At 45.3% G+C, this 19164-nt stretch overlaps 1 protein-coding gene and 1 long non-coding RNA gene across 4 annotated transcripts in view; one reads left to right on the forward strand and one right to left on the reverse strand.

The window, feature by feature from the left end:
* The first annotated feature begins 1268 nt into the window (after nt 1-1268).
* LOC147917257 (uncharacterized) lies at nt 1269-19148 on the forward strand. The gene is made up of 2 exons (XR_015551957.1): nt 1269-6044; nt 18827-19148. It is a non-coding gene; the product is annotated as an uncharacterized LOC147917257 (long non-coding RNA).
* CTNNA1 (catenin alpha 1) overlaps nt 7394-19164 on the reverse strand; it is a 322514-nt gene continuing 310743 nt past the window's right edge. For all 3 annotated transcript variants that reach the window (XM_087429728.1, XM_004420127.3, XM_087429729.1), the window contains exons 14-18: nt 12883-12993; nt 11491-11672; nt 11222-11327; nt 9414-9548; nt 7394-8339 (exon numbers count right to left, since the gene is read on the reverse strand). In XM_087429728.1, coding sequence (XP_087285854.1) covers nt 8052-8339; nt 9414-9548; nt 11222-11327; nt 11491-11672; nt 12883-12993 — 822 coding nt within the window. In that variant the 3' untranslated portion in view covers nt 7394-8051. The remainder of the gene's footprint in view (nt 8340-9413; nt 9549-11221; nt 11328-11490; nt 11673-12882; nt 12994-19164) is intronic.

Genomic DNA, 19164 nt, shown 5'->3' on the forward strand with positions numbered 1-19164 from the left:
TAGCATTGAACAATTGGAAATGAAATTTTTAAAATACCATTTACAGTAACATTGAAACAAACGAAATATATGTAAGTCTGGCAAAATTTGTGCAGGATTTTTATGCTGAAAACTACAAAACAGTGATGAAAGAAAAAACCTAAATAAATGGAGAGACACGTTGAGTTTATGGATTGGAAGACTAAATATTGTTAAGATGTCAGTCCCCCCAAAATTGACCTATAGATTCAATGCAATCCCATCAGGAATTTTTTAGATATCAAGAGTCTGACTTGAAAATGTATATGGAAATGCAAAGGAACTGGAATAGCTAAAACCATCTTGAAAGAGAACAAAGTTGGAGGACTCACACCAACCGATTTTAAGACTTGCTACAAAGCTGTAGTAATCAAGACAGTGTGGCATTGGTCAAAGAATAAACAGATTAATGAATCACAAGAGAAAGTTCAGAAATAGACCTACACAAATATAGTTAATTGATTTTTGACAAAGGTGCAAAGGCATTTCAGTGGAGAAAGGATCGTCTTTTCAATAAATGCTGCAACAACTGGACAGCCACATTTTAAAAAATAAACCTTGACCTATACCTGTCAGCTTACAACAAATTTAACTCCAATCATAGACCTAAATGAAAAATTATAAAACTTTTAGAAGAAAACAGGAAAGACATCTTTGTGACCTTGAGTTAGGCAAAGAGTTCTTAGAGTCAACACAAAACACACAATTCGTAAAGTAAAAAATTGATAAATGGAACCACATCAAAATTAAAAACTTGTTCTGTGAGAGAAATTAAGAAAATAAAAAGACAAACCACAAACAGGGAGAAAATATTTGCAAATCACATATCTGACAAAGGACTTGAATCTAGAATATATAAAGAATTCTCAAAAGTCATCACTAAGAAAATAGTCAACCCAATAAAAATAAATAGGCAAAAGATTTTTTTTTTTTTTGTGCATGCACAGCAAGGGACAGAATGAGGGATGGCTGGTCCCATGGAGTTAGTTGGGACCAAAAATTATCCTTTTTTGTGTGTGTGTGAGGAGATCAGCCCTGTGCTAACATCTGCCAATCCTCTTTTTTGCTGAGGAAGACTGGCCCTGGGCTAACATCTGTGCCCATCTTCCTCCACTTGATATGGGATGCTGCCACAGCATGGCTTGCCAAGCGGCACGTCGGTGCACGCCTGGGATTTGAACCGGCGAACCCCGGGCCGCCGCAGCGGAGTGCGCGCACTTAACTGCTTGCGCCACTGGGCCGGCCCAATAGGCAAAAGATTTGAAGAGACATTTCACCAAAGAAGATATACAGATGACAGATAAGCATGTGAAAAGATGCTCAGCATCATTAGCTGTTAGGGAAATTCAAATTAAAAGTACAATAAGACATTATTACACACCTATTAAAATGGTTTTAAAAAACCCAAAACTTGACAATACTATGTGCTGGGGAGGAGCTATGAGAGCAACTGGAACTCTTATACATTGTGGTGGGAAAGCAAAATGATGGACAACAGTTTGGTAGTTTCTTATAAAGTTCAACATACATACACTTACCATACAACATACCAATCTTACACCTAGGTATTTACCCAAGATGATAAACGGAAATCTGTGTTCACAAAAAAACTTGTACACAAATGCTTATATCAACTTTATTTGTAAAAAACCCAAAAACTAGAAACATCAAATGTCCCTCTTCTGGGGAATGGATAGACAAACTATGGTGCTTCCACATAATGCAGTGCTGTTCCGCAATGGAAAGGGATGAACTGTTGATACACACAGCAACAGGCATGCATCTCAAATGCATTATGCTGATCGAAAGAAGCCAGACTCAAAAGACTACATACTTCTTCTGGAAAAGGCAAAACTATAGGGAAAGAGTTTTGTCAGGACTTAGGATAGAGGGATATTTCCACTACACTGGAGTAGCACAAGGGAACTGTTCTGTGTCTTGATTGTGGTGGTAGTTACACAACTCTATGCATTTGTCAAAACTCATAAAATTGTACACCAAAAAGAGTGAATTTTGCTGTATGTAAATTTAAAACTAAAAATTTTTAAGGTAACAAATACTCAAAACTCATCCTTTCCTAATTACACTCGACTGTCATTTATGCTCTTGAGATTACTTGTGTTTCTCATTATCTCAGTGGTGGAAACACTAACGGTGCACTCCTGTGCTTCTCTTCCCAACTCCACCTTCAGGACATCACGTTGGTGGCTGGAAGTCTGATGTGGTAGGAATAGTTATACCATGGAAACTGGGAAATGCTACAAATCAAGGCTTAATTTATTGTTTTGTGATTGTCTAGACTTACGAAAGTGATGAAGAAAATGTTAATATGCCAATTAAACGTAAAAGTGTGTCATCTATAGATAGCACAAAAAATTGAGGAAATTGTCTTACAATATTTGACAACTATTATCTGATTCATCAAAGAAGTCACTCACTGACAAACCAGTGAAATTCCAACATACGTTTTTGTTTCACTTTCATCTTACTTAAGGTAAACAAACTATCAACCACCATTCATGTCAGAACCCGTTTGGCAGGTGCAACCATAGGTTGGCTATAGATGCAAGATTTCAGCAAAAATCAATGAAAGTCTTCTGTGAGAATCAGTTGGCTATATGGAATTTACAGTAAAGAGTAGTGCATATTTTTTTATTTGTGCATTGTGCGCTTTAATTCCTTTATAGGAGTAAAATGTGTAACAAACAAATGTACGTATATATATATGCATCCCCTCCCAAGCCTGCCCTGGAAAGCTGGTTGTTAAGCATTTACCAGCATACCACCACTTAGGAATCACCGGAGACAGGGAGAAGAGGACCAAGGCCGAGGCCTGGACCACCTCAACATTAGAGGTCAAGAGGAGCATGAGCTGGTAAAGATGAGGAGCAGGGATCAGTGACGGGTGCGGAATGTGAAAATGTAGAGAAGGTGTGACAAGGAGGGAAGGGGTGGCCACCAGCATCACATGCTAGTAAGAGGAGATCTGGACAGAATGGTATGAGCTGGGGAGAAGTGAGGGAAGTGGAGACACCGGGTCTGTACACTCATCCGAGGAGTTCTGTGTAAGGGGAGGGGAGACATGGATTCAGGGGAAGCTTTTTGTATCGTCTTTTTTTTAACTATGGGATCTATCAGAACACGTTTTGTATGCTGATGGGAAAGATCCAGGAGGAAGGAAAACTTGGTGAGGCAGGAAATAGAGGGGAGAATTGTGGAGGCAAAATCCTTGAGTAGGCCAGATCCAGTGACTAGCCAAGGGGTGGCCTAAGCCAAAGGCCTGGAGAGTTGCTACATCCTGACAGGCAGATTCCTGAGGCCCAGGTGCAGGGATGGGGCAGATACGGTGGGTGGGAGCATGAGGGAGTTCCCAGCTGACTATCTCTTCTCCAGTCAGTCTCCTGGGAGTAAGGCTGAGTAGGCTCCTACTCTGCCTGCCCTCTGAGGGACGCTCTTGAAGCTGCAAGGCGGGGCTGGGCTGCTTGCCAGCTGTGCGACTTGGGTGAGGGGTTTCACCTCTCTCAGTTCCCTCAGCTGTAAAGTTTGAGAGGCAGTAATGGCACTGACACCTCACAGATTATAAAGATGAGATGGGGGTATGTGGGTAAAGGCCTGACGTGGGCTCTGGGCATGCCTAGCACATGGCAGCTTCTCCTCTCTTCCTTCAATGGGGAGGTGACCCTGGCCTGGATGGAGAGAATGGAGGCTGTGAGGATTAAGGCTGCAGAGGTAAGGTGGAGCCTTTGAAGTATGTGCCCAGGGGCCATGGGAGGTGCTGCAGGGTGGTTAGCAGGGCAGGGAGGAGGGCAGCTGCTGCCAGCAAGGAAAGGAGAGCTGGGCTCTGCAGTCCTTGTGTGCAGTTAGTGGCCAGAGCAGCTGTGAGGGGCAGCTAAGCCCAGAGTGCAGGGCTGGGGAGGTGCCGCCAGGGAGGGAGCTGGCTAGGCCTCACCAGAGGGAGGGGTCACTGAAGGAGGGGACACTGAGGGTCATGTCTGCCCTGGCTGAGAAGCATGAAGCCTCAGGATACCAAGAGGAGACAATTCTCTTAGTGGGTGGCAAAGGGGCAGGAGCGAATACCCCCAAGGACAGGGTGGGGCAAGTCTCCCTCATGCTCAGCCCAGGCCTGAGCGTCTTTAGGTCATGATCTCTAAGGAGCACAGCAGAGGATTTCAGTATTTCTGGGCAGGGCCTCTGGTGCCTCCTTAGTTGTCTGCTTTTTTGCCTTCTGTTATCTTTTGATAGATGATTGGTTTAAATCAATGAATGGTTCAAATGGTTCAAGCACTATTTCTCAAGCAAGTGACAGGCCCTTTGCTGGACAATGGGGTGAATAAGACCAATGCTGTCTGTTCCCCGAAGGAACACGGGTCAGTCCTGTGTAATACCACGTGCCTGGCTGAGAGGGCCAAGCCTGGGGAAGCAAGGGAGAGCTGTGGGACAGTGTTTCCCACTGTGGTACAAGGGATGATTCTAGGTGATACATGAATAAACATTTATTAAAATGTTATTTTAATGTATGTTAGAAGAAATGTAACTAGCACATCGAACATGATTTCACAGATATTGCTTAGGAGGAGACGAAGTTAAACAAGTTAGTCTTTTTAAGTAAATAATGGTATTTAGGTTGGGATGACGATATGGCAAAGGTGATGACCCAGACATGCAAGTGATGGACTCACCAGGACAGCATGGCGGTGTCCCAGGAACCGCCTCCAGGAGGCAGTGTGGGTGCAGCGGGCAGGGTCACAGTACCAGACACTAGAGACCATGCACAGGGCCGCCAGCATAGGTGGGCAGTAGGCAGCCCCAGACAAAGGGCTTTATGCAGAGGCTTGACTCTAGGTGGTATTTTCAGAAGATTCCTTTGCTACTAGGTGGAAAATAGAGAATGGATACTGGGGGCCGAGGTAGGAGGCGGATTTAGGAAACTGCAGCATTCCAGATGAGGGTTGGGGTCTTGGCCTCTGCTGGAGAGAAGTGGATGGGTTAAGAGGAGCTAGACTGGATGGGAACTGGGGACTGCTGGGCTACAGGGCTGTAGGACATCCAGCAGATCAGGTGAAGCAGCTGGGGACAGACATGGATCAGGACTGGAAGACAATTTTGGAGTGTGACAAACTGATGGCAAAAAAAAGCCATGAGACTATCCCAAGAGTCAGCATGGATCCTAAGAGTTAGCATGGGATGGGGGCCGAGTAAAGGGAGGCCAGCGCCTTCTGTGCCCAGCCCCACTGGAGACACCCAGCGTAGCCATTCACTCAGTGTCCTGGGTCTTGGCGAGTCAGTGATGAACAGAATAAAGATTCCTGCCCAAATGGATATGTAAGGCTATGAAGAAAGAGAGGGCAAGGTAAGGATTGATCAGAGAAGGTCCTTCTGATAAGGGCACTTTTGATGAGACACCTAAAGGCGATCCTAAGAAAGCATAGGTTATCTGGGCAAAGTGCATTCAAGACAGTGCACTCCTTTGGCTTTTACTGGGAGATGGAAGCCACTGGAAGGTTTGAGCTAAGAGAATGACACTATCTGACTTGTCTTATAGGTATTATTGTGACTGCCATGGGGAGTGGTGTGAGGGAACAGGATGTTCAGGGAAGCCTAATGGGCGGGGAGGGCGGTTAATGCAATAGTCTAGGTATAGATGACTGTGGCAGTCCACCTTCTGGCATTTACCCTCTTGTGTTGTTCCCTCCCACAGTGTAGCAGGGGTAGTCTGTGTCCAGTAGAATACAGTGGAAGTGATGGTATAGCACTTTCAAGATCAGGTTTTAAAACACTGTGGCTTCCATCTGGTTGCTGTTCTCTTGGATCACTCACTCCGGAGGAAGTCAGCTACCCTGTTGTGAGCTGCTCCATGCCCATGTGGCATGGAACCAAGGTCTTCTGCCAACAGCCATTTTGTGAAGGAGCCTGGAAGCAGATCCTCCAGCCCATCAAGCCTTCAGAGACTGCAGCCTCATGAGAGACCTCGAGTCAGACCCTCCCACTAAGCTGCTCCTGGATTCTTGACCTTGAGGAACTGTGAGGTAATAAATGTTTGTTGTTTGAGCTGTTAAGTTTTGGGGCAATTTGTTACACAGTAATAGATAACTAATACAATGATGAGGACTTAGACCAGGTGATAGTAAACAGAAGTGGTGAGAAGTAGTTGGACCTGGCATACGTTTCAAAGAATTTGGACAGGTCCAGTTTGAGATGTTTATTAAGACATCCAAGTGGAAAGTTTAGAAGGCAGGCAGTCATAACAAAAGTTGAATCCCGGGAGAAGTTGGTATTTGGACAATATTTAAAGCCAGACGTCTGGCTAAGACCAGAAGAATGAGTAGAGCCAGAGAAGAGAAGAGGCCCAGGTACTGAGCCCTGGGATAGCACAACTTTGAACAACTAGGAAAAGGAGGAGAAGGAGCACCCAGTAAGAATGATGGAAAAACAGAGTGAGGTGTTCCAGAAGTCAAGTGAGGAGCTTTCTAGGGGGAGGGTGTGTTCACCTGGGCCACTAGTGGTAAAGTTGGTATGAAGGAGACAGAGGCAGTCTATGTGATGGTGTGGAGGACGGCCCCCCTTAACCGGGAGGAAGGTGTCAAGTGGTGGGAACAAGAGCTGACTGGAATGGCAGAAAGAATGGAAGTGAGGAAGAGGAGACAGGGACTACACAAATCTCTTTAGGGAGTTTTGCTTAAGGTGGGGATGTTTGCTGGGAAGGGACATGGGGTTAAACTAAGGAGGGGTTTTATTTTTAAGGTAGCTATTATCATAGTATGGTTTAAGCTGATAGGAATAATTCAGAAGAGAGATGGGTGATATCCATGGAGACATCAAAGATGCCTCCAAGGTTTTGACCTGCATCTTGAAGCATGGACACGTGACTTCCCAAGGTTGGCATGGCCCTCCCTGGTGGGCTGACACGGAAGCTACAAGGCCGTGCAGCCCTTGGCCTAGAGGTACAGGCATAGTCTCCTCACTGGGCAACACTGTCCCAGGGGAAGAAGGACAGAGCACTGCAGATGCTATGGGCAAATCCAGGTGACGTTTAACGTAAAACTCAACTCTACTGCAAGGCAAAGAAAATGACTTTGGCCTCTCAGACTTGGTTTTATAGTGGACTCTATTGGGAAAAGTTAGTGTAAAAAACATTCAAATTCATAAAATTTAAATAAGACAGTAAAATTATACCTTGTAGCTAGAGTAATCGCTATAGTAATCACAAATAAGGTAAAGTTGAAATTATTGCCTAAGCAAACACTATTTTGTCAGGCTTCTGTTGCAAGCCCAAGGCAGGAAACATTGCAATTATTAGAAGTGAGCCCAATGATGAATTTGCATTTGAAGCCCAAGAAAGGGAAAAAAAGCATGTTCTGATTACAGCATCACAACATTCTAGCCTGAAAAAAGCAACTTTATTAATGTCCTGCAGCAAAGTACATTAGTAATTATAACCATGCATTAAAATTCTCATTGCATGTCATATAGAGAGTAATCAGTTTTTTCACGATACATTATGTTTTACTGAGTTTTGTGTGGTTTGTCCCTCTCAAGACCTTTCTGGGAACATTCCTTTTCCAGGGATGGCTTTCTAAAACACCCAGGTTGCTTACTCTGGGTGGTCCTTGGTCATATAATACCAGCCAAACCGCTGGAACTCAGGGCTAGTGGAAGCCCCCTCCCTGAACCAAGGATGAGTCAGATCTCCTTCTCTCAAACCCTAACGCCACCACTAAGAGAACAGGCCTCAAAACTTGGTCAAGAGTGTTACTAACAAGTTAATGTGAGAGTCTCTTTGGTTATGGAATTTTTTTCTTTAAGCTTATTTAAAAAAATATAGCTAGAAATATGCTCCTGAATTCTAAAAGTATTTTTGACCAACTTAAACACAAATATGTCCTTGCAAAATTCACCACCTGGCCAGGTTTAACATTTGCCTATTTCCCTGTGGAATCTAACATCAGTGTTCTATTTAGCAAATACATTTGAGTGAAGAAAAGTAACTGATCTTTAGGAGCCCCAAGGGGTGGGGGCAGCTGGCTAGGGCAGCCTTAGATACTGTCCATGGCTTTGAACTCGCTGAGGGCCTGAACAGGGTTCACGTGCTTCTTCTGAGATGCCCGTTTAATCTTGGTCTGTGTCTCATCCTGTTTCTCTCTCTTCACCAAGGGCTTTTTCTCAGGTGCCTTCATCTTCCATGACACAGCCGGGAGGTTGAGGGAAGCCATACCCTGAGACTTTTGGTATTTGGTGGAGGCAACGTAGGACGCCTTCACTGTCTGCACCACGGCGTTCATCAAGTTCTTGGCAGCCTGGATCAGGGACATGGCGCTGTCTACCTATGAGGCACAGACAGGGGCAGTGAGGAGCACAGGCCTGACCTCCAGCCCCATGTGCACTGGGGGGCTGTCAGTGCCTGAGGGAGGAGTCCCCACTCCTCCCCCTCCAGGACAGGGCTGAGCAGCAGCCCACTTCCTGTTTAGCTCTCCCAGTGGCTGCCTACTCTTATCCGAATACCCTGAAAGTGCCTATGTTTTTCAGATCTTTTGAAGAAGAAAAAGGAGTAGTAACAAAAACATAAGGCACCATCCCCTTGCCTGCCTCTACCCTTCAGCAAGTTTTTATTCACTCAAACAAGCTGCGGGAGGATCTGCATTTTCCTGAGTGATTGCAGAGTTACAACCACAAGCACTGTGAACAGCCACGAGGAGGAGGAGACAGAAACCCCACTGCTTTCAGTCATGCCCCAGGGGGTCTCTTCTCTTATTTAGAGAAGAGGGATAACTGCTCCCCAGAGGGGGGCATTTATGTTGTAGCAGGTGGGCAAGTGGTATTAGTATATCCAACATACAAAGTAGTTCTTTGAAAGGAAATTCTGTGGGATTAGCAGAAGCCACAAGGAATCAGTGGAGCCCAGCACACAGAGCGAGACGTCCTCTTTCCCCTGCCCAAGGTGACGAGGGGTCCAGAACTGTGACATGGTAAACAGACAGAGAGACTACTCGGGCACTTTGAGGGGTGGAGGAGGTTTGAGAAAGCCTATCTGTGTCATCTTTGCAATTTGTGAACAGGCTCAATTCCTCTCTGGGGGAAGAAAAGCAAGGAAGATAAAAACATTTTCCCAGTGAGTGGCCAGCAAAAGGGAAAAGGCCAGCCCTGTAATGGCTCCAAGCTGTCACAAACCATGCCCTGCTAAACAGAACTGCATGTCCTCCTTACAGGAACAGGAAGCAGGCAGCGGCCAATATGCAGCCCTTGACCTCCAAGGACTGAGAAGAAACTTCAGGTTTTTCCACAGCCCACTTTCCCAGTTCAGGGCAGGTAACGAGTGTATGTGGACAAGAGGCTACTTTCATTTTGGACAAAAGCCAGCACATTTCCACCAACCACTACTTTTCACAGATGAAACTTACCCCAGAGACGACGAGCTCCCCACCAAGGTTCTGCACCTCAGCCTTGACTTTGCTGCAGATGTTGAGCTGGTGGCAGTAGAGGGCGATGCGCTGGAGGTAGGCCAGCAGGTCCTGCTTGCAGGCCGAGTCTGGGCACTGACGGGAGAGCAGGCATAGCACCATGCACTCAGGGCACGGTCCAAACACACCCTACACCCAGGGCTATTTCTGAAAGGCTCAGTGTGCCACCAACAGGCTTCTTCTCTCCTTGCTGGGGCAAAGGGCAAGAGAGGAGTTATCCAACTATCTGGGGTGGTCACAGACCTAGGCTACTCTCTGCTTGGGACCGTGCCCCTCAAGGTGAGAAAAAGCCTCAGCCAAGTAAGAGCCTGGTTCTAGAGAAAAGTCAGACTGCTGTGAGCTGGGTAATAACCATCCAAATAGCTCTTCTGCTCAGAAGCACTTTATCTGCTTAATTATGATGCACACTGTAAAGGCCTGATGAAAGGAGATGTTCACTTCAGGCAAAGATGGAGGACAAGCGAGTTAAACCAAAGCGAGAGAGCACGTGGGGACTGTGAGGTCTTGACCAGGGACAGGGAAGCCCGGGGGAGCGCAATTCCTGTTCTGCTGCCAAAGCTCAGGGTCAGGGGAGGCTCCTGGATCGGGGCTGGCTTAGGAGGCTTTACCCAAAGACGGAAACATGGAGCACCTCTCAAGTGTTTACAGCAAACACTTCCTTCCTGTGAGGCTGGGGCGCAGTGAGAGGGTTGTATAAAATGAGGTCTGAGACCACGCTGGAGATTTTGAATTTTAAGAAGCCACTGAAGCAGGGCAGAGCCGTATCTGATTTGCATTTTAAGATGATCATATAAGAAGACTGAGTTGGCAGCTGTGTAGAGAATGGAGGGAGGAGCGGGAAGTCAGTGAGGAGAGGCCACACTAGTCCAGGCATGGGGCCGAGGAGGTGTGGACTGAGCTGGTGGTTGCAAAGAGGAAAAGACTGGATGGTGTCAAGATCCATGAGGCCAGCAGAAGCACCAGGGCTTAGTACTGGATTACATGAAAGAGAGGGGAGTCAGGGATGACTTCTGAAGTCTTTGGCTTGAGCAATGAGAAAGCGCTGTCACTTAGCCTGCAGCCTGGATACTTCAGGGAAAGGGGTGGGAAGGGTTTGTAACTGCAGAGAAAAACAGTGTCTCTGATAATAAGTCTTGGAGCATCGGAGGAAATGTATGGTAAACTTGCCAGGAGGCAGGAACCACATGTTTTGATATATCAATATGAGCAATAAAAGGGATGAAGGCTGGGTAGTCAAGAACATGAAGTGCTGAGGACACAGACGTCTTTCCCCGACTGGGCACATGAGCCTTCAAAAGCAGTAGCCAAACAGGCTCCTGATCCTTATATGAAATAAATCCACAAGAAGAGGCTCTTAGACACCTGGTTTCAGTGTGTTAGGGTTTGCAGAAGCAGCTCGTGCCCAGAGCTGAAGTTCTGAAGAGAACTGAGAGGTAATAAATACACAACAGTCAACAGTAGAGGCTGGTTTTAACTGTCAACCAAGGCAAGATTTCAGGACATACACACCTGCTCCAGAGATGTGCCCTAATGCAAACCGGGCCTACCTCCTAAGACTTGTCAAAGAAGAAACAAGAATTCAGAAATCCTTAAAAATCTATGCTGGTATTAATCAAACAGTTTGGTGAGTTAAGAACAATTTTGGAGATGAGAAGAGTGCTGTGTCCCATGTAAAATCATTACTGCCACCTTAGAATGGACCAGGCTGGGCTGCCTGAGGCCGAGGATGAAGCAATTCTGTCACTTACATGGTCTGCGATGGTACGGCCAAGCTTATCCATCCTGGATCCTGCCTCAGCAATTTTCTTGGCGGCACTGATCACATCTGATGTATTTTTGAGTGGTCCTTTACCTCTGAAAAAAGAGAACAAGATCATTGTATATGAAGCCCTTCATAGCTGGAGATGAGCAGAACAGAGAAGATGTCTACAAAGCGGCACCGTCCTGCCTGTCTGAGGTGACCTGTGGGGAGGAAAGCTGCCCTCTATGTAGCTGGTAAGGGCTGGGCACTGCTCACCGGGTAAAGTCAGTCATCTCCATCATAATCATGCACATCTGCTTGGCCAGCACGATGATGTCGTTACCACTGTCATCCCATTTGGACACTTCAGCGTCCAGCTTGCTCTTTTCTTCCTGGAAGCTGGCCACCTGTTCCGCAATCTTTGCTTTTTGCTCCTGGGGAAGCTGAGCCATGATCGCCTAAAATCAGAAGCACAGAAAGCTCTTACATAAAGAGAATATGAAGTTTTCACAGGGCATTAGCCAAGAATATTTCTACCAAGCAGTCTATAACATAGGTAGGATAACGCTTTAATAGGTTTCATTTTGTCTGAAGGGCAATTTCTGCTCATTTCGTGCAGAAGTTTACGGCAGCCTGAATTCCTGACCCACTTTCGAGGGTAAGTTTCAGTGTGAAGGAAAACAGAGTGTGAGGGATAGAAGGGTAATGTGGAAGCTTTGTGAGCACACCTGCATAGGGACAGAACCTGCTTAACTTAATTCTTTACACGTTTCGTGCTCTGCCGCCTGCTGTGGGAAGAGGAGATGACAGAAGGGGCCAGTGCATGAGCCCTTTCCCTGGAGGGCCGTGAATGGACCTTTCCTGTGGCTGCATTACATCTCCAACTTTTCAAGGTGAAGTGGACATGGTTTTAGAATGTAAATTTTAAAGAGGGAAAGGAGAAGAGAACCTGCTAAGGTATATACATTTTAGCTACTTGAGATGTCATTTAAACCTTATCAAAGCAGCACCTGGAGGCCTACTGCCCACCTCAAACCCCAGAGACTCCAGGCCTCAGACTCCTCCCACTAAACTTCCCAAAATGCTCATGACTGAGTGAGGCCTAAAGCAGGATGCACTTGCTGTTCAAAATGACTTTTAAGGAGTGAAAAAAGACTCCTTAGAAATATTTCTTGGCATCCTCCCAAAAACATAAATGCTATTGATTGAAGGTTTAATGACTCAAATGAATGCAATGGCTCTGACTGATTTTCTTGAATGTACCACTGTTATTTTTTTTAACCCATGAATAATTAAATAGTTCATACCCATGGTATCATTGAGATGGGCAAAGAGAGCAATCTTTTTTGAATTTCACAATCCTTTTAACAAACATTTCATTGACTAGATCCTAGGCTTTCCTGACGCAGGGCTCTGTCATAAACCACAGCCCCAGGGCACAGCTGAGAAAGCCCATGTTCCTGCCGTGCTCCCAGCTAAGGAGACATTTCTGAAGAACCTACAGTTGACTAGCAGGTGCCAAAACTTGGGTTAACTTCAGTCCTACTGCCAGAGAAAAGAAGAAGAAAAATGGTGTTCTCAATACTGAGAGTGTTTTCCTAGAAAAGAAAAGCCAAGACCTAAGAGGAACAGGGAAGATCTACAGAACAAATTAAATTTGTTCCTTACCCGGGCACTTTGGCCAGCTATCAGCTGATCATCTTCTGTCTGGACACTTGTCCTACTTCTGACATCAAAGTCTTCTGTCTCGAAGTCGGAGTCATCCAACTCCTCAGGGGTCTGCCACAAAGACAGAGATCATGAGTCAGATACAACCCTGGGCCTCCAGCTGTCCCAAGCCTCTGGACCCACAGCCCCTGGGCCCATGTACGATACCCAGAATTCTGGATTTTCATGTGCAGTGTTCCAAACAGTTGTGGGTAATAAACTTAAAATCACTCATTATTCGTCTGAGACCCTGCCTCACTGATGCACACGTGGGGTTGGCCCGTCCAGCAAACAGCAGGCAAAGGCACCACACTAGCATGTCCCAAGGGGCCTAGGGGTTCCTTTATGGGGGTTAGGGGTTCAACTTCTACCAAGGAGTCAAGACTTTCTTTGTTTGAAAGGAGCTTTTCACTTCTTGATTTACTTCTCTAACACCTGCATCTTAAGACAAAGGTGAGACTTGTCCTGTGTAAAAAAGACACTCTATTAAAAATAGAGGTGTTTTATACAACATTAAGCAGATCCTTATAACTTTCCCAGTTTATGACAAAAAGAAAATTAAATGCATTTACTGGGCCTTCTTTTAGGGTGCTTTGAGGAGTAAAAATAGGCAATGTATTTTTATGTATTATTTTTTTTTTACTTTTATCAAAGGAAAAGAGAGAATATGGCAGGTAAGGTCTGAGAAAATACCAAAGGGATTGATTACTGGTCCTAGCTCTTTGCTTTAACTATGAAATAAAATTCTTACTTTGCACAACCTCCAGCCTCTCATGATTAGCTGCTGACTAGAAACATAATGTCATCTTATGGAAGTTATCAGTAATGGGGCAGCAGGCAGAACAGCTGGGGTTGGCTCTTGTCCCAGCTGACCAGCCTGTGACAGGAGGGCAGTGAGGCGAGTCCCTCATCTGCACCAGGACCTAATCCAAGCCCAGCCCAAGGGCTTGCTGTGAGGCTCAAGTGAGAGGACGTGTGAGAAAGCATCTGAAACCACCAAGAGGATCTTAGGTTTGTACATGTGCAATGTCTGGGCCTGTCCCTCAATGATATGAGGTGAGGACAGCGGAGGTCACACGAGGCATTAGTGAGCCTCAGAGAGCACGTCAATGCAAGATCCTGGAGTCTCACTGACTTGGCAGCCCAAAACACTATGCCACCATTGGCCATTTTAATGCTGGGGTCACAGATACCTTTCGAGTTTTGGTGAGTGCTAAGGCTGTGGAGGAGCATTCTCAAAGGAGTGCCTCCTAACAAGATCTCCACTTCTGCAATGCCCTGGAAAGTCCATCACAGACCCAAGAACTGTTCTTGCCAAAAAACCAAATACCTTCTATTCATTCATTTGTTCATTCCTTCATTGAGTATGCATGTGCCAAACACTGTTCTGGGCCCTGGAGGTACAAAATGACTAACACAAAAATTCCTGCTCCTACACACATAGGCATACCTCAGAGATGTCACAGGTTTGGTTCCAGACCATCACAATAAAGCGAATATCTCGATAAAGCGAATATCTCAATAAAGCGAGTCACACAAATTTTTTGGTTTCCCAGTGCATATAAAAGTTATGTTTACACTATACTGTAGTCTATTAAGTGTGCAATAGCATTATGTCTAAAAAAATGTAAATACCTTAATTAAAAAATACTTCATTGCTAAAAAATGCTAACCATCACCTGAGCCTTCAGTGAGTCATAATCTTTTCGCTGTTGGAGGGTCTTGCTTCGATGATGATGGCTGCTGACTGATGAGGGTGGTGGCTGCTAACAGCTGGATTGGCTGTGGCAATTTCTTAAAATAAGAAACAAGGAAGTTTGTCACATCGATTGATTCTTCCTTTCACAAATGATTTCTCTGTAGCATGCGATGCTGTTTGATAGCATATTACCCACAGTAGAACTTCTTTCAAAGTTGGAGTCAATCCTCTCAAACTCTGTAGCTGCTTTATCAACTAGGTTGATGTAATATTCTAAATCCTTTGTTGTCATTTCAAAAATCTTCACAGTATCTTCACCAGGAGTAGATTCCATCTCAAGAAACCACTTTCTTTGATCATCCATAACTAGCAATTCATCTGTTAAAGTTTTATCCTGAGATTGCAGCAATTCAGTCACATCTTCAGGCTCCACTTCTAATTCTAGGCCTCTTGCTATTTCTACTACATCTGCAGTTATTTCCTCCACTGAAGTCTTGAACCCCTCAAAGTCACCCATGAGGGTTGGAATAAACTTCCAAACTCCTGCTAATGTTGATATTTTGACCTCTTCCCATGAATCACGAATGTTCTTAATGACGTCTAGGATGGTGAATCCTTTCCAGAAGTTTTTCAATTTGCTTTGCCCTGATCCATCAGAGGAATCATTATCTTTGGCAGCTATAACTTTACAAAATGTATTTCTTACATAATAAGACTTGAAAGTCAAAATCACTCCTTCATCCATGGGCTGCAGAATGGATGTTGTGTTAGAAGACATGAAAACAACACTAATCTCGTATACATCTCCATCAGAACACTTGGGTGACCAGGTGCATTTGTCAATGAGCAGTAATATTCAAAAGAATCTTTTTTTCTGATTAGTAGGTCTCAACAGTAGGCTTAAAATATTCAGTAAACCATGTGGTAAACAGATGTGCTGTCATCCAGGCTCTGTTGTTTCACAGATTTAGCATAATTCTTAAGGGCTCTAGGATTTTCAGAATGGTAAATGAGCACTGGCTTGACCTTAAAGTCACCAGCTGCATTAGCCCCTAACAAGAGAGTCAGCCTGCTCTTTGAATCTTTGAAGTCAGGCATTGACTTCTCCTCTCTAGCTATGAAAGTCCTAGATGGATCTTTTTCCAATATAAGGCTATTTCATCTACATTGAAAATCAGGTGTTTAGTGTAGCCATCTTGTTTAATTATCTTAGCTCGATCTTCTGGATAACTTGCTGCAGCTTCTACATAAGCACTTGCTGCTTCACCTTGCACTTTTATGTTATGGAGATGGCTTCTTTCCTTAAACTCATAAACCAACCTTTGCTAGCTTCAAACTTTTATTCTGCAGCTTCCTCACCTCTCTCAGCCTTCAGAGAATTGAAGAGAGTTAGGGCCTTGCTCTGGATTAGGCTTTGGCTTAAGAGAATGTTGTGGCTGGTTTGATCTTCTATCCAGACCACTAAAAGTTTCTCCATATCAGCAATAAGGCTGTTTTGCTTTCTTATCATTTGCGTGTTCACTGGAGTAGCACTTTTAATTTCCTCTAAGAACTTTTCCTTTGCATTCACAACTTGGCTAACTTTGGGACAAGAGACCTAGCTTTTGGCCTATCTCAGCTTTTGACATGCCTTTCTCACTAAGCATTTCTAGCTTCTGATTTCAAGTGAGAGACGTGCAACTTTTCCTTTCACTTGAACACTTAGAGGCCACTATAGAGTTGTTAATTGGCCTAATTTCAATATGCTTATGTCTCAGGGAATAGGAAGTCCCGAGGAGAAGGAGAGAGATGGGGGAAGGGAGACGGCTGGTTGGTGGAGCAGTCAGAACACACACATTTATCAATTAAGTTCACTGTTGTATATGGGTGCAATTCACAGCGCCTCAAAACAATTACAATACTAACATCAAAGATCACTGCTCACAGATCACCATAATAAATATAATAATAATGAAAAAGTTTGAAATATTACGAGAATTACCAAAATGTGACACAAAGACACAAAGTGAACAGATGCTGCTAGAAAAATGGCGCTGATAGACTTGCTCTGTGCAGGGTTGCAACAAACTTTCAATTTGTAGAAACACAGTATACCTGCAAAGGGCAATAAAGCTAAGGGCATTTATAAAATGAGGCAAGCCTGTATTCTAATGGAAGAAATGACAACAAACAAAATAAAGTGAATTATATGACATATCAGAAAGCAATGAGAGCTATAAATAAATAAAGCAGTGAAGGGGGATTGTAATTTTATATGGGTGGTCAGGAAAGGTCTCATGAGAAGGTGACATCTGAGAAGAGACCTGAAGGCAGTGAAGGTGGGAACATGCGAGTTACCTGAGGGAGGAATGTTCTAGCAGGAGGAAGTCACCAGAACAAAGTCCCCAAGGCAGGAGGTTGCCTGTGAAATTGGATGAATATCAAGGAGGCCATGGTAGAGGGACTCAGCTCACTACCCTCATGTCCCAGGGTCAGCTGGAGCCTTGGGAGCAAAAGGGAGAGCAGTAGAGGATGAGGTCAGAGAGGTGACAGGCTCAGGTCCTAGAAGGCCTTGTGGGCTAGTGTAAGGACTGAGTGACAGGGGCAGCCTTTGGAGAGTGTTGAGCAGTAGATAACATGTACTAACTGAAGCTTAAAAGGATCACTCTGGCTGCTCAGTGGATAATGAGACTGCAGGCATCTAGGGGTGGGAATAGGGAGACCAGCTGAGAGGCAACTGCATGAATCCAGGTGAGAGATGCTGGTGGCCTAGACCAGGGTGGGAAGAGTGTTCAGATTCTCTATTTATTGTGAAGGCAGATCCAACAGGATTTGCTGACAGATCAGATGTGGGGACAAAAAGAGGAATCAAGGGTGAATCCGAGGTTTGGACCTGAGCAAGTGAAAGACAGAGTTGCCATCAACTGACAAGTGAAGACAGAGTGGAGCAGATTGGGGTAAGGAGCTAAACTTTTGGGCATAATAAGCTTGAGGTGCCCATTAGACAATGAGGTAGTGAGAGGGAGTAGGCAAGGTGGCTAGGTGAGGGTGGAACTTAGGAGAGTCAACCTCTTGATGGTTTTCTCAAGTCTTTACAAATCAACAGAATGAGGAGAGGTCAAGAACTCTGCTACAGGGCATACCCATGGTAAGAGGCTGAAAAGATGAGGAAAAACCAGGAAAGGAGACTGAGAAGGAAGGGGGACCAAGAGATTTTCTTTTTCTTAAGATGGAAGAAATAATTGCATGTTTGTATGCTTGGAGAAAGGTGCTGGAAGAAGGAATGGGATCCAGTGCAGGGGACGGCCTTACCCAGGGGCACTGGGATGTCCACAATGAGAGGAGGAAGGCACAGATGCAGCAGGGGCAGATGTCCCAACTGCCTCAATATCCTCAGTGAAATAGGCGCTAGGCCAGATAGGGAAGATGGTGTGGGAGGCTGAGGCAAGCAGGAAGGTATGAAACGTTCCTAGACTCCAGGGCCGCGTGGGCGACACTGCACGGCAGCAAGGGCTCACTGATGGTCACGGGGTCAGTGACCCCAGTCAGGGTGGCTGTGCTTTTCTAGACCATGCTCAGCAGGAGAAGGTGGGATTTCACTAGGATTGTATCTACAAGGCAAATATAAATAGGAAGTAAAAGGGGGCAAAAGAGATTATATTGCTGAACCACAGACTCAAAGCTAGAAAAGAAGTGAGGCAAGGACCTGAGGGGCTGAGTGAGGATGACAAGTGGGGAGGACCAACTGATTGAAGACCCTGGTGGACTCAAAGGATTGTTGGGAGTCACAGTACTAGAAGGAGTGACCCAACACACAGGGACAGTTAACACTGGGATGATGTAGATGCTGGTAATGACAAGGACTAGGGTATGACCATGGAAGGGAGGTTGACGTGAGGGGAGAACAAGACATCAAACTGAGTGGCCCAGGCGTTGGAAGGATGATCCTTGAATTAAAACAAGAATAGTGTGAGAGCATGACAATAAGTGAGAAGCTAAACCATGGCTGTCTCGCAGACCTCTACTTTGCCCTTGCTCCAGGGCCTCCAGGCTACTCCCCGGATGTGGTTTCCCCCAACCCTACCTGCCTCCCCACAATGGGACTTGAATTTGCAAGCATCTCCTTGAGTGTATGCACTTTTGGCCCACTTAAATCCCCACGGACATTACTCTCAGACACCCAACAACTCCTCTTTATCATTAAGGTTTCTTTTATTCTATTTCTAGGTGTCTGTCAGCATGGAAAGAACTCTGGAGAAAGAGGGTTGCGTTCATTACCACCAGTATATGTGACCCTGCGATCCCTTCACACCACTGAGATATGGCCACTGGGTTTAACCTTACATTCAACCAGGCCAAGCCTCCACCAAACATGGGTTCTTCTTTAGCACAGCAGCAGGGATGAAGAAAGCAAAAGGCTTGGGGCAGGCCCAGTGGTGTAGTGGTTAAGTTCACGCACTCCGCTTCAGCGGCCTGGGGTTTGCCGCTTCGGATCCTGGGCACGGACCTACGCACCACTCATCAAGCCATGCTGAGGCGGCGTCCCACATAGAGCAACTAGAAGG

This window comes from Ceratotherium simum, chromosome 4 (genome assembly GCF_057802395.1).
Source record: "Ceratotherium simum simum isolate JZ-2026a chromosome 4, ASM5780239v1, whole genome shotgun sequence".
NCBI classification, from domain to species: Eukaryota; Metazoa; Chordata; class Mammalia; order Perissodactyla; family Rhinocerotidae; genus Ceratotherium; species Ceratotherium simum.